Source organism: Triticum urartu, chromosome 3A (genome assembly GCF_056163025.1).
Source record: "Triticum urartu cultivar PI428250 chromosome 3A, HENAU_Tu73, whole genome shotgun sequence".
Lineage (NCBI taxonomy): Eukaryota > Viridiplantae > Streptophyta > Magnoliopsida > Poales > Poaceae > Triticum > Triticum urartu.
In genome coordinates this window covers 208,423,207-208,436,573 of record NC_141875.1, presented here as the reverse complement: position 1 = coordinate 208,436,573, position 13,367 = coordinate 208,423,207, and the positions used below count along the sequence as shown (strand labels likewise).

The window sequence follows — 13,367 nt, the reverse complement described above, 5'->3', positions numbered from 1 at the left end:
CCTATGTTTCTGTCTTCTCGTCTCGATCCCCCCTGTTCTCCCCCACCGCTAAACAGAGGAGTGCGAAACAGAGCAAAACCTAGCGGCGATGGAGTGCGGCGGCGGATGATCGGCGTATCGGGCGCCCTTTGTTCGTAGTGCGTGCAGCGACTGAAGCTAGTTGGCCGGCCGCTGAAAGGAGTCGGCGCTGTTTGGTGGCGATGCAGGGCTCGCGACGGCGGCCCGACGGTGAGGCGGCTCCGGCGTACGGTACGTCAGTACCCAGTGTCACTAGGTCGATTTGATGTACATTCGGGGTGAAAAAAATGTTTCTTTGCTGTGATTATGACGTTTTGCCCATGCTATTTCTATGAATATGTCGACTGGATGCAAAATTGCCGAAATTATTCTAGGGTTTCAGTATGTTGAGTGCACTAATTTGAAATTATTGATGTTCTTAATGTTTTTCAGAGAAAGAAAGTGGATTTTTCACTGTTGAGGTGATCCATGGAGGTTTTTTCTTTGGGAGTGGGTAGAATAGATGCTATCTGAATGGCCATAAGATTTGCTTTGATTACTGTCATAAGGACAACGCCTATTTCAGAATGTTTGAAGAAATAGTTGAGAAATTGGGTTATGAAATGTCAGGTAGAATTGATATCTATTGGTTGCCCCCTGGATGTCAGCTTATTGAAGGTGGTGCTAGGCTTTTGGCTAATGATACTGATGTGGATTGTATGTATCTAAAGATAAATCTAGGGCACCACTTTCAAATGATATACCTGGATCATTTAGATAGCCACATTTCCGCAGGAGGAGCAAAATGGGATGATGTTGTGGCTAATCCAGTAGCACAAATCCCTCCTGTTTTCAGCCTAAGGAAGAAGGAAATGAATGCAAGTGAGAACAAAGATCCCTGTGAAAGCAATGTTTCTTGTGGTGTTGTGGATGAAAGTGTTGAAATTGAGAGCACTTAGCAGTTCTTTGTGAAGTTGAGACCAAGGGGAAAGAAAACAGAAGAGGAGGAAGAACAATATGCAGACTCAGATTCCTCAGACAGTGATTATGTACCTGAGATTGTGGATAGTGACTATGACTTGGAGGATGGAGATGATGATCTGTTGCAGGAGCAGTTGCAACCAATGCATGACAAGAAAGGGAAGAAGGTGGTTGAGGATTGCAACTCAGAAGATGAGGAATTAAATGCTCCAGATTCAGATGAGGATGAAATGAAATTCAATTTCAAGTCTTTCACAGTAGCAGACATGCACGAACCTAAGTTCCATGCAGGGCAATTGTTCTCTTCGGTTGAGCTCTTGAGGAAAGCTGTGAGAGAGTATAGTTGCAAAGAGAGAGAGAGAGAGAGTTAATATCAAGAATGACAAAACCAGGCTTGCTGCAAAGTGTGAAAAGGGTTGCCCCTGGTATCTGTATGCATCTTGGGATAATAGAACAAATTCTGTAATGGTGAAAACATTTAATGGGGAACATACTTGTGAGAAAAAGTGGCAAGTTACAGCCTTTACAACTAGGTACATTGCTCACAAATATGTGGACAAAATCAGGGCATGTGAGAAATTGTCGTTGAAGGCTTTTGCAGCTTTTGTGCAAGATGATTGGAACATGACAATTAAAAGGGGCAAGCTGGGGAGAGCTAGGAAGATTGCATATGATATCATATATGGAGATGAGATTGCACAATACAACTTGCTGTGGGACTATGCAAATGAGCTGAGGACATCAAACCCTGGAAGTACTTTCCTTCTTGGACTTTCAGAAGAGTGACAATTTCAGAAGTGCTACTTTTCTTTTGATGCATGCAAGAGGGGGTTCTTATCTGCTTGCAGGCCAATCATTTTCCTTGATGGTTGCCACTTAAAGACACAGTATGGAGGTTTTCTATTAAGTGCAGTAGGAATGGACCCCAATGATTGCATTATTCCTATTACTCATGTAGTGGTGCAGAGTGAGGACACCAAAGCTTGGAGGTGGTTTCTAACTGCATTGAAGGAAGATTTAGGAATTGCGAACACTGAGTTATGGACAATCATGTCAGACAAGCAAAAAGTATGTCTTTAATTTCTGTCAAATTATTGTGTGCTATATTTCTGCCAAATAATTTCTATGATATATTCTGTATATATTTCTGTCAAATAATTTTTATGATAGATTTCTGTGATATATTCTGTGATATATTTCCGTGATACATTTATGTCAAATAATTATTGTATGCTATTCTGTGATATATTTATGTCAAATAATTATTGTGATATATTTTGTGATATGTTTCTGTCAAGTAATTATTGGGTGCTATATTTTTGTGATATATTCTATAATTCTGTTTAACATGTTTCATGCAGGGTTTAATGAAGGCTGTTAAAGAGTTGTTTCCTCTATCACCTCACAGATTTTGTGTGAGGCATTTGTGGCAGAATTTCAACAAGAACTTCAAAGGAGAAGCTTTGAAAAATCAACTATGGAAGTGTGCTAGGAGTACTACAGAGGGTAGATTTAGGGAAAATATGAACCAGATGTTAGTGCTCAGCCAGGAGGCCCATGATTGGCTTGCAGAGTTGGACCCAAAAACCTGGGTTAGGGCTTACCAGAATGATTTCCCCAAGTGTGATGTGCTGTTAAATAACAATTGTGAGGTGTTCAACAGATATATTTTGGAGGCTAGGGAAATGCCAATCATAAGCATGATCCAAAGGATCAAAGGGCAGAATATGGGAAGGAATTATGCAAAGCAGCATCATAGTTTGAAGTGGCATGGTGCTATATGTCCAAAGATAAGAAAGAAACTGGAGAAGAGTGTAGAATTTTCTAGAACTTGTCAAGCTGCACCAACTGGCAAATGACTGTTTGTAATGAATGATAGAGGAGTTGATTTCAGTGTGGACACAAGGAGGGAAATGCACAGTTGTAAAAGATGGGATTTGTCAGGTATACCTTGTTGTCATGGGGTTTCTGATCTTAGGTATGACAAAATTCCACCTGAGTCTAGGGTCAACTCATGTTACTCCATTGCAACTTATTGCAAAGCATATGAGCACATAATTATGCCTTGTAAAGATGTCAGTGAGTGGGCAAAGATGAAAGGCAGAAAAATCTTACCACCACCAATGCAGAAGAAGAAAGGAAGAAGGGCAAAAAACAGAAAACAACAACTAGAAGAGAAGCAAGGAAAAAGAGGAGTGCAAATCACAAGGGCAAGTGCTGTCATACACCGTGGCTATTGTGGTGGTCCTGGCCATAACATAAATGGCTCTTTGGACTGGAAGTTGGGACTTAAACCAAAGAAAAGAGAAAAAAATAGAGTTAGAGCAGAGCCAGATGTGTCATCTTCTGATAAAGAAACTATGGCCCTTACTCAGGTAATGTGTCATCTTCCAAAATAGTAATGCGTGTACTTCTCATAGCATTGAATGATTTCCAAATACTTATGTGTTACTTGTCAGCAGGAGATTAATCTTCAAACAGCTGGTGTGACAAACCAAGTCCCACCATTGTATGAGCCACAGATAATAGCTTCACTGACACAGGAGGTATGTTGAACTGTTTGGACAAGCTAATACTCTGTATACATAATTTGCACACACTAACAACTACCTTAACACTAATGTAGAGAGAGTCTAGGCTGGTACAAGAAGTTGTGCAAGGGCCCCTGGCTCAGAGTGCTTTCATACAGGAGCAATCCCTCTCACAGCCTCCAGTTCAACATAGCACAACAACCAAAGGAGGAGATGTTCACAGGAAAAGAGAAGTGATAGCACTTGCCAGACTTAGGGCTACAGCAAAGAGAAGGGAAATAGCAGATCAAGCCAAGTATGATGCAGCAATGGCAAAATTAAAGGAGGAGGAAGAGAAAATTAATTTATCCGCTCAAAGGAGGAAAGATGAACTACTTGCCAAGAAAATGCTACCGAGGAGAGAAAGAAAGCTGTACTAGAATAGAAAAGACTTGCTGCTGAAATGAAGAAAAAAGCTAGTGGGGAAAAGAAAAGGAAGGCCCTAGAGGAAAAACTAGCCATGGCAGACAAAAGAAGAGAAGCTATGGAGGAAAAGAAAAGAATAGCAGAAGAGGCAAAAAGAAAAAGAGCAGAAGAGAAGAAGAGGATAGCTAAGGAGAAGAAGAGACTTTGTAGGACCGCATATGATGCAAAGGAGGCAATGTTCCTTATAAATCAAGATGAAGAGTTGGAAATAAGGCAATTATTTCTCCAAACACAGGAGGCATCAAGACAGGAAGCTTGGAAGCACAACAGAAATCAAGAGGAAGAAACAAGAGTTGAGGCATGTTTGCATGAGAGAAACAAGAAGGAAACCCAACAAACAAGAGAAGCAATGGCAGAGGAACATATGATGACTGCATGTTAGTCCAAACCTACACAAATGAAGAGAAGTGGAACTTCAAGTGCACCGACTTCAAGTAACAACATGAGAGGATTTAAAAAACCTAGAAAAGTGAACATGTTTGATGAACTAAGGTAGGACAGGAGACATGCAGGTCAAGCTGGAGGAAAGTCGATGGTTTTATTTTGTGTTCTGCTTATGATCAGATGTGGAACATGTTAAAGAACATGTTCTGTTCATGATCATGCTCCAGATCATGTAATACAATATTTTGTGTTGTTACCATGATATGTCTCCGTCGTATCTATAATTTTTGATTGTTCCATGCCAATATTATTCAACTTTCATATACTTTTTGGCAAGTTTTTATACTATTTTTGGGACTAACATATTGATCCAGTGCCCAGTGCCAGTTCCTGTTTGTTGCATATTTTTTGTTTCGCAGAAAACCCATACCAAACAGAGTCCAAACAGAATAAAAACCGGCGGAGATTTATTTTGGAATATTTATGAATTTTGGGAAGTGGAATCATCGCGAGGCGGTGCCCGAGGGGGGCACAAGGTAGGGGGGCGTGCCCCAGGGTGTCAGGCGCGCCCCTGACCCTCGTGGCCACTCCGTAAGGCGGTTGGAGCCCTTCTTTTGCCGCAAGAAAGCTAATATCCGGATAAAGATTGTGTTAAAATTTCAGCCCAATCGGAGTTACGGATCTCCGGGAATATAAGAAACGGTGAAAGGGAAGAATCTGAGAACGCAGAAACAGAGAGAGACAGAGAGACAGATCCAATCTCGGAGGGGCTCTCACCCCTCCCACGCCATGGAGGCCATGGACCAGAGGGGAAACCCTTCTCCCATCTGGGGAGGAGGTCAAGGAAGAAGAAGAAGGAGGGGGGCTCTCTCCCCCTCGCTTCCGGTGGCACCGGAGTGCCACCGGGGGCCATCATCATCACCGCGATCTACACCAACACCTCCGCCATCTTCACCAACATATCCATCACCTTCCCCCCTCTATCTACAGCGGTCCACTCTCCCGCAACCCGCTATACCCTCTACTTGAACATGGTGCTTTATGCTTCATATTATTATCCAATGATGTGCTGCCATCCTATGATGTCTGAGTAGATTTTCGTTGTCCTATCGGTGGTTGATGAATTGCTATGATTGATTTAATTTGCTTGTGGTTATGTTGCTGTCCTTTGGTGCCCATCATATGATTGCGCGCGTGGATCACACCATAGGGTTAGTTGTATGTTGATAGGACTATGTATTGGAGGGCAAGAGTGACAGAAGCTTCAACCTAGCATAGAAATTGATGCATACGGGATTGAAGGGGGACCAATATATCTTAATGCTATGGTTGGGTTTTACCTTAATGAACATTAGTAGTTGCGGATGCTTGCTAATAGTTCCAATCATAAGTGCATAGAATTCCAAGTCAGGGATGACATGCTAGCAGTGGCCTCTCCCACATAATACTTGCTATCGGTCTAGTAAAGTAGTCAATTGCTTATGGGCAATTTCACAACTCCTACCACCACTTTTCCACACTTGCTATATTTACTTTATTGTTTCTTTTATCTAAACAGCCCCTACTTTTCATTTACGTAATCTTTATTATCTTGCAAACCTATCCAACAACACCTACAAAGTACTTCTAGTTTCATACTTGTTCTAGGTAAAGCGAACGTCAAGCGTGCGTAGAGTTGTATCGGTGGTCGATAGAACTTGAGGGAATATTTGTTCTACCTTTAGCTCCTCGTTGGGTTCGACACTCTTACTTATCGAAAACTGTTGCGATCCCCTATACTTGTGGGTTATCAAGACCTTTTTCTGGCGCCGTTGCGGGGAGCAATAGCGTGGGGTGAATATTCTCGTGTGTGCTTATTTGCTTTATCACTAAGTAATTTTTATTTTCTATTCTTAGTTGTTCTTTATCTTTAGTTATGGATATGGAACACAAAATACCCAAAAAATTAGGTGTACTTTCTGCTCATGGAGATGGGGAACCTCCTAAAACCCTCGATGCTGGTTATGTGAAAGATATTATGTACTACTTTAATAATCCTGAGAAAACCCCATTCAATTATGTAATGGGAGTAACGTTGGATCAACGTCAATACTTTAGGGATTACCGCCTGACACAAAAAGGGAAACTATTATGGGATCAAAATCATATATTGAATTGGTATGCTAGGCAACTATGCTTGAGATATGATTATACTTGTTGCTCTAAGGTGAAGGCTCCACACCTTCCCTTTTCATGTGAATTTAATGATAATGAAACCTTAGCTTCTTATGCTAATGGTATATATGATTACTATGATGTGGAACAAATAGAAGAATTTGTTGCTGTTATGGGTGCTTATGAAATTGAATCTATGTTTAAAGATTTTGAAGATTTTGATGATGCTGTTTATAGACCTGAAAATTTAGCTATCCTAAAATATTGTTATGAGAATTATGAATACAATTATGAAATTAATGCGCTTATTAAGAAAGTCTCCGCTGTCCAAGAAGAGACTACTATTTTGCAGGAATCTATGGAAGAAGAATTGATGAAACTGTGAGCTCATTGGATGAAAGAGATGATGAGGAGAGCGAAGAACAAAAGGAGGAAGAGCGGATTAGCTACCCGTGCCCACCTTCTAATGAGAGTAACTCTTCAACTCATACATTGTTTAATCCCCCTTCGTTCTTACCGAAGGATGATTGTTATGATCCCATTGATTCTCTTGAAATATCCCTTTTTGATGATGCTTGCTATGCTTGTGGACAAGATGCCAATATGAATTATGATTATGGAGATGAACTTGCTATAGTTCCTTATGTTAAACATGAAATTGTTGCTATTGCACCCACGCATGATAGTCCTATTATCTTTTTGAATTCTCCCGACTACACTATATCGGAGAAGTTTGCACTTATTAAGGATTATATTGATGGGTTGCCTTTTACCGTTGCACATGATGATTTTTATGAATATAATATGCATGTGCTTGCTGCTCCTACTTGCAATTATTATGAGAGAGGAACTATATCTCCACCTCTCTATGTTTTCAATATGATAAAATTGCAAGAAACTGTTTATACTATGCATTGGCCTTTACTTTGTGTGCATGAATTGTTCTTTTATGACATGCCGATGCATAGGAAGAGAGTTAGACTTCGTTATTGCATGATATATGTTACTTTGTGCTCACTACTAAATTATAAATCATTGTTAATTAAAATTGGCTTTGATATACCTTGGGATCCGGGTGGATTCATTACTTGAGCACTATATGCCTAGCTTAATGGCTTTAAAGAAAGCGCTGCCAGGGAGACAACCCGGAAGTTTTAGAGAGTCATTTATTTCTGTTGAGTGCTTTTATATAGTTTAAAAACAACAAAAATAAAGAGGGGAACCCAAAACTTTTTCAAAAAGGAAAGCGAAAGTGAGAAAGACAAGCATTGTTGAAGTGGGAGCTAGCCTTGAACTTTGTTCATGCTCACGGAAACTTTGTGAATCTTGATTACAGAAACTTTTCAATAAAAATAATCATCCTTGTATTATAAAAATAATGTGCCAAGGTTTGCCTTTAGGATGTTTACATTTGCTTGATGGTTTGTATGGTGCAGGACAGAAACTTTGGCTGTAGTGCGCGATTTTACATTTTTAGCTGGAACGTCAAATGGTTCTGATTCTTTTTGCACTGTCTTCCTATACAAATTTTTTATTTTTCCTAATTTTGGTAGATGTTTCAAGTATCAGAAGTATGGTGAATGTTCAGATTATTACAGACTGTTCTGTTTTAGACATATTCTATTTTTGATGCATAGTGTGCTTGTTTTGATGAAACTAACAATTTATATCAGTGGATTAAGCCATGGAAAAGTTATATTACAGTAAACACAATGCAAAAACAAAATATGAATTGGTTTGCAACAGTACTTAGAGTAGTGATTTGCTTTATTATACTAACGGATCTTACCGAGTTTTCTGTTGAAGTTTTGTGTGGATGAAGTGTTCGATGATCAAGAAGGTCTCGATGTGAGAAGAAGGAAGAGAGGCAAGAGCTCAAGCTTGGGGATGCCCGAGGCACCCCAAGTAAATATTCAAGGAGACTCAAGCGTCTAAGCCTGGGGATGCTGGGAAGGCATCCCCTCTTTCTTCAACAAGTATCGGTATGTTTTCGGATTCGTTTCATTCATGCGATATGTGCAATCTTGGAGCGTCTTTTGCATTTAGTTTTCATTTTTCTTTTATGCACCATGCTGGTATGAGATAGTCCTTGGTTGATTTATAGAATGCTCATTGCACTTCACTTATATCTTTTGAGTATGGCTTTATAGAATGCTTCATGTGCTTCACTTATATCATTTGAAGCTTGGATTACCTGTTTCTCTTTACATATACAACCGCCATTTGTAGAATGCTCTTTTGCTTCACTTATACTTGTTAGAGCATGGGAATATCTTTTGTAGAAAGAATTAAACTCTCTTGCTTCACTTATATCTATTTAGAGAGATGACCGAAACTGGTCATTCACATGGTTAGTCATAAAATCCTACATAAAACTTGTAGATCACTGAATATGATATGTTTGATTCCTTGCAATAGTTTTGCGATATAAAGATGGTGATATTAGAGTCATGCTAGTGGGTAGTTGTGGATTGTAGAAATACTTGTGTTGAGGTTTGTGATTCCCGTAGCATGCACGTATGGTGAACCGTTATGTAACGAAGTCGGAGCATGATTTATTTATTGATTGTCTTCCTTATGAGTGGCGGTCGGGGACGAGCGATGGTCTTTTTCTACCAATCTATCCCCCTATGAGCATGCACGTAGTACTTTGTTTCGATGACTAATAGATTTTTGCAATAAGTATGTGAGTTCTTTATGACTAATGTTGAGTCCATGGATTATACGCACTCTCACCCTTCCATCATTGCTAGCCTCTCCAGTACCGCGCAACTTTCGCCGGTACCATAAACCCACCATATACCTTCCTCAAAACAGCCACCATACCTACCTATTATGGCATTTCCATAGCCATTCCGAGATATATTGCCATGCAACTTCCATCATCATCATATACATGACTTGAGCATTCATTGTCATATTGCTTTGCATGATCGTAAGATAGCTAGCATGATGTTTTCATGGCTTGTCCGTTTTTTGATGTCATTGCTGAAGGAAATATGCCCTAGAGGCAATAATAAAGTTAATATTTATTTCCTTATTTCATGATAAATGTTTATTATTCATGCTAGAATTGTATTAACCGGAAACATAATACATGTGTGAATACATAGACAAACAGAGTGTCACTAGTATGCCTCTACTTGACTAGCTCGTTAATCAAAGATGGTTATGTTTCCTAACCATAGACAAAGAGTTGTTATTTGATTAACAGGATCACATCATTAGGAGAATGATGTGATTGACTTGACCCATTCCGTTAGCTTAGCACTCGATCGTTTAGTATGTTGCTATTGCTTTCTTCATGACTTATACATGTTCCTATGACTATGAGATTATGCACCTCCCGTTTACCGGAGGAACACTTTGTGTGCTACCAAACGTCACAATATAACTGGGTGATTATAAAGGAGCTCTACAGGTGTCTCCAAAGGTACATGTTGGGTTGGCGTATTTCGAGATTAGGATTTGTCACTCCGATTGTCGGAGAGGTATCTCTGGGCCCTCTCGGTAATGCACATCACCTAAGCCTTGCAAGCATTGCAACTAATGAGTTAGTTGCGAGATGATGTATTACGGCACGAGTAAAGAGACTTGCCGGTAACGAGATTGAACTAGGTATTAAGATACCGACGATCGAATCTCGGGCAAGTAACATACCGATGACAAAGGGAACAACGTATGTTGTTATGCGGTCTGACCGATAAAGATCTTCGTAGAATATGTAGGAGCCAATATGAGCATCCAGGTTCCGCTATTGGTTATTGACCGGAGACGTGTCTCGGTCATGTCTACATTCTTCTCGAACCCGTAGGGTCCGCACGCTTAAGGTTTCGATGACAGTTATATTATGAGTTTATGAGTTTTGATGTACCGAAGGAGTTCGGAGTCCCGGATGAGATCGGGGACATGACGAGGAGTCTCAAAATGGTCGAGACGTAAAGATCGATATATTGGACGACTATATTCGGACATCGGAAAGGTTCCGAGTGAAATCGGGATTTTACCGGAGTACCGGGGGTTACCGGAACCCCCCGGGGGTTTAATGGGCCAAGATGGGCCTTAGTGGAGAAGAGGAGGGGCGGCCAGGGTAGGCCGCGCCCCCTCTCCTGTAAGTGCATCTAGTGCCCCTTAGTGATTTTGGTGTATTGAAGACTTATAGGTTAAGGGACTAATGTGTTTCTGAGTGTACACAGGTCTATAAGTCTATGAGGAGTTTGATATTTACAGAGAAAGTCGACCCCTAAAAATGAGGTTCCTCGACTGAAGACTTTGGATTTCTGAAGACTTTCTGAAGACTTTGAAAGTGAAGAAATTGGTGCAATCCTGAAGACTTGGTATTCATTCGAGGAACATGAAGCATGAAGACTTTTGTTTTTATAATTTCATTTTCTCTTTGTTGAGTCGTAGGAAACACCGTAATGTTAAAGGGGGTCGAGGAAATACCAAGGAAAAATTTCCATGTGATGCTCAACTCAAAATCCTACACCTACCAATCCCTTCGAGTGAAGCCATTAGAAATCTCATACAGTTCAGTCATATTCTTCAGTGATAGAGACGAAGTTCTTCTGGTCTCTGAGGAATTTGTTCTGACTGAGGAGTTAGGAATTCGCCAGTGCGGATTGCCTACATAGTGAGGAACATGATAGCCCTGAGGAATTTGATACTCAAATTTCCGACCGTTGCTGTGCTTTGTGCCAGCTGTCCCAAAATATCTACCCACCTAACGGTCATATCATTGAAGGGCATTTATGTCTTATCATGTCGGGCTGCGCCCTAGGCTATAAATAGCCGCCCCCTACAACCACTAGCTGGTTGGCTGCTCCGAGAGAAACTGACAATTGTCATTTGAGAGCATCCCATCCTCCGAGGACTTTGAGTGAAAATCATCAAGTGTGGAAAACCCAAACCCAAACCCAAACACCTGCAAACCCCTAGTGATTGAGCATCACTGAAGAGATTGATCCTGCGTGGATCCGACGCTTGTTACCTTTGAAGACTGTGCTTCTTCTAGACGGTTAGGCGTCAAGGTCTAAAGCATCCAAGAGGAATTGTGGATCGCCAAGTGACCAAGTTTGTGAAGGTTCGGAAGTCACCTGAAGACTTACCACGAATGATTGGGAGAGGTCTATGTGACCTTAGCTCAAGGAGAATACGGTGAGGACTGTGTGTCCGGGACTGTGTGTCCTCAGGTTTAAATACCTAGCCGCTCCAACCAGACGTACAACTGAGACAACAGTTGGAACTGGTCTACCAAATCATTGTCTTCACCAAGCTCACTGGTTCTATTTCCTCAACTCTTTCATTTCCTCATAATTGTGTTGAGTGCTTGTTCATATCTGCGTTTGAAGACTTCGACTGAAGACTTTTTCAAATCCCTCAGTTCAATTTCTTCAGTCTGTTTGTCTTCATCCTGTGTTATCCTGTGTTTACGCTTTCTGTACTCTGTGCTTGTCTTCATTTCATCATGATGACTATGCTTGTGCTCTGATATGTTTACTTTTGAGTACTTATTCCGCTGCTAGTGGTTCTTCGCTAAGGAATTTCCTCACCTGCAAATTCCTCAGTGAAGAATTCATAAAAATCGCCTATTCACCCCCCTCTAGTCGATATAACGCACTTTCAATTGGTATCAAAGCAAGGTACTCCCTTGTTCTGTGTGATTTTGGTTTAACTGCCTGGAGTTTTAGTTATGTCGACCACGAGTATGATCAAGGTCTCTACTGGGTGTCCTACCTTCGATGGGACAGACTACCCCTACTAGAAGAATAAGATGCGAATGCATCTTGAGGCAATTGATAATGATCTCTGGTATGTTGTGGAAAATGGTGCTCCCTCAGTCACACCTTCTCTGAATGTTGCTGATGTGAAGAGATTCAAGCAACTCGACTCTCAAGCGAAGAATATCATATGTGGCCATCTGAGCAAAGGACAGTATGGAAGAGTGAGTGCTTTGGAAACTGCTAAGATTATCTGGGATAGGCTGTCCAAAGTCAATGAAGGAGTATCAACACAGCGTGACTCTTGAGTTGATGTTCTTCGCAATCTCTTCAATCGCTTCAAAAGACTCGGCAATGAAAATGTTCAACAAACCTTTGATTGCCTCACTGACATCTCTTCTGCAGGGTCAGGTCTCCAGACGTACGTAATTGTCTGAAGAATTTGCTGGAGACCTGAATGTGCCTGATAGGACATAGGCTAACCATGAAGAAATGAACTTTCATTTCTCATGTCCTCATACTGCTTTATCTGTTCTATCGCTTGATGAAATTGATCTGATGATTTGATGTCATATTCTTCACTAATGAAGTATATGAGTTCGTAAGTTGCACTAATTCATCTGCAGGATGATCAACCCAAAGCCACTAAGTGGGTCCTCGATAGTGGATGTATAAATCACATGACTGGTGACAAGAATCTATTGATGGATGGTCCATTATCTCTGTCGCATCTGAAGCATATCATCTTCGCTGACAAAGGCAAAAGTCAGGTATTGGGTCTAGGTAAGGTTGCGATCTCAAAGGATCGACACATGGACAAAGTCATGCTTGTCGAGTCCTTAGGATACAACCTCATGTCTGTCTCAATGCTTTGCGATCTTGATATGGTAGTTGTCTTTGGCAAGTATCGTTGTATTGTGATCATGGAAGCTGACAATTCCAAAGTCTTCGAAGGCTTTAGGAGAGGAGACTTGTATATTGTTGATTTCTCTACATGACCACAACCAGCCGTGTGCCTACTTGCAAAAGCTTCAGAAGGCTAGCTCTGGCATCGACGACTTGGTCATGCAGGCATGAGGAATTTGCACATGCTTGCGAAGAAGAAGCATGTCATTGGCATTGAGAATGTCAAATT

The 13,367-nt window shown here is 40.9% G+C and overlaps 1 protein-coding gene across 1 annotated transcript; it reads left to right on the top strand.

Moving 5' to 3' along the window:
- The first annotated feature begins 36 nt into the window (after positions 1-36).
- LOC147979224 (uncharacterized) lies at positions 37-4,663 on the top strand. Its single transcript, XM_087546817.1, has 5 exons — positions 37-249; positions 451-2,046; positions 2,340-3,353; positions 3,441-3,524; positions 3,605-4,663. The coding sequence occupies exons 3-5, from the start codon at positions 2,847-2,849 to the stop codon at positions 3,926-3,928; spliced, it is 915 nt and encodes a 304-aa protein (XP_087402943.1). The 5' UTR covers positions 37-249; positions 451-2,046; positions 2,340-2,846; the 3' UTR covers positions 3,929-4,663.
- Positions 4,664-13,367: the final 8,704 nt, after the last annotated feature.

Excerpts from the sequence above, each read along its gene's own strand:
- LOC147979224 (XM_087546817.1), top strand. The coding sequence starts at position 2,847 with ATGAATGATAGAGGAGTTGATTTCAGTGTGGACACAAGGAGGGAAATG. Across the intron at positions 3,354-3,440 it reads AAACTATGGCCCTTACTCAG|GAGATTAATCTTCAAACAGC; the intron begins GTAATGTGTCAT and ends ACTTGTCAGCAG. Across the intron at positions 3,525-3,604 it reads TAGCTTCACTGACACAGGAG|AGAGAGTCTAGGCTGGTACA; the intron begins GTATGTTGAACT and ends ACACTAATGTAG.